Below are 1,360 nucleotides of genomic sequence, written 5' to 3'. Positions count from 1 at the left end.
CCGCCGTTATGGCGGGACCTGCAGATGCTGCAGGTGAGCACGGGGGCCTGGCTGCGATGTCTGCACACAGGCCTTGTCCTTGCTGCCTGCACGCACCAGGGCTGCCGTATCAGGCGGCAACTCTGGTGCGTGCAGGCAATAAGGACAAGGCCGCTTGATACGGCTTGCATCGACTGCCTGGCTGCTGCGGGGATTTGAAATTTGCACTGAGATCCGGTGCTGCTTCCTGCAGCATGGTGCCCTCGTCTCACATTTGACTGGAGGAGACCAAACGGTGCGCGGTGTCGGATACATGACGGCGCGTCGCTCCGGCCCGCTGCAACCCCCTTTTTCCCCCTGCAACCGGGCAGCTCCACTGCGGCAGCGTCGGGCTGGACGAGGCGATACTGGGGGAGGTCACCCAGGAGCTGGCGATGCGAGAGGAGGCGGCCGCCGCCGCCGCGGCCCCGCCCGGCGCGGGCGGCGGCGTGGCGGTGTCGGCGGCGGCGTGCGTGGAGGCGCTTGGGGTGGCGCCGCCGGTGGGGTGGCACTGATGCGGGTGAGGGCTGCGCTGGAGTTGGTGAGAGAGATGGAACGTGGGCGGGTGCTGCCGAGGCGATAAAGGTGCCTCTGCTAATGAACATGCCCTTGCAAATCTGCGTGTAACACTCGCTTGCTGTGAACCATATATTTCTGGTTTTCTGTGCGCATCATTGGCTTGCACCCCTAGGGGAGACAGGGTCATTCACCTTCACAACTCTTACTTGATTGCCAGCTGTGATTTCTTGCCTTGTTCTTTTCTCCGCCTGCGCCCCTGCTGCTCGGCACCAGTCTGTGTCAGCGCAGCGCACAGCGAACCCCTCCCGACGCTTGTGTCACCCTCCCAGCCCCGCCGACTCAGCCATCCGACCAGCCTCCGAATCACATGAAAGATTACATGACAGATCATTACATGATTCAAAAAAGGGTCCGACGACCCCACCCCCACCCGCGGCCAGCAGATGGCCGGCCCGCGGCGGGCCCCACCACAAACACACACGCGCGCGGTACACACGCGCGCGCGGCGCTGCCGCCGGCTTAGGCGGTGTGGGCGACGCTCCCGGGGTCGACCAGGGCGATGATGGCGCCGCTGTCCTTGGGCAGGTCGTTGAGCAGCTCGATCTTGACCACGTACTCGTCCTTCTCGGGGCCCTGGCCGGGGATCATGTCCAGCAGCTGGCCGCCGAACCAGAGGGTGCCGCGCTCGCCCTTCTCCTCGGTGAAGGTGCCGGTGATGGCGGTGCGGCCGACGACCTGGCCGTTGACGGAGACGAGGAGGACGGCGGCGGACTTGTCGCCCAGGAACTGGGCCAGCTTCAGCTTCAGGTCCAGGGACTGGGGT

General features: G+C 65.3%; 2 protein-coding genes across 2 annotated transcripts in view; one reads left to right on the top strand and one right to left on the bottom strand.

Annotated features, from left to right (window-relative positions):
* The window catches only part of MNEG_10918 (hypothetical protein), a gene marked incomplete at both ends in the record, with an annotated part of 6,364 nt that extends 5,831 nt beyond the window's left edge, over positions 1 to 533 (top strand). The window contains one exon of the mRNA XM_014040610.1: positions 351 to 533. Within this exon, the coding sequence (XP_013896064.1) occupies positions 351 to 533 (183 nt within the window). The remainder of the gene's footprint in view (positions 1 to 350) is intronic.
* Positions 534 to 1,056: 523 nt separating this feature from the next.
* Positions 1,057 to 1,338, bottom strand: MNEG_10917 (hypothetical protein; the record flags this gene model as incomplete). Its single annotated transcript, XM_014040609.1, has 1 exon — positions 1,057 to 1,338. A coding segment is annotated over one exon (282 nt), but the record flags the coding sequence as incomplete, so codon positions are not given.
* Positions 1,339 to 1,360: the final 22 nt, after the last annotated feature.

The sequence above is a fragment of the Monoraphidium neglectum genome (assembly GCF_000611645.1).
Source record: "Monoraphidium neglectum strain SAG 48.87 unplaced genomic scaffold scaffold02514, whole genome shotgun sequence".
In the NCBI taxonomy this organism is placed as follows: Eukaryota; Viridiplantae; Chlorophyta; class Chlorophyceae; order Sphaeropleales; family Selenastraceae; genus Monoraphidium; species Monoraphidium neglectum.
Note: the sequence above shows the minus strand (reverse complement) of the source record. Positions and strands in the feature narration are given on the sequence as shown.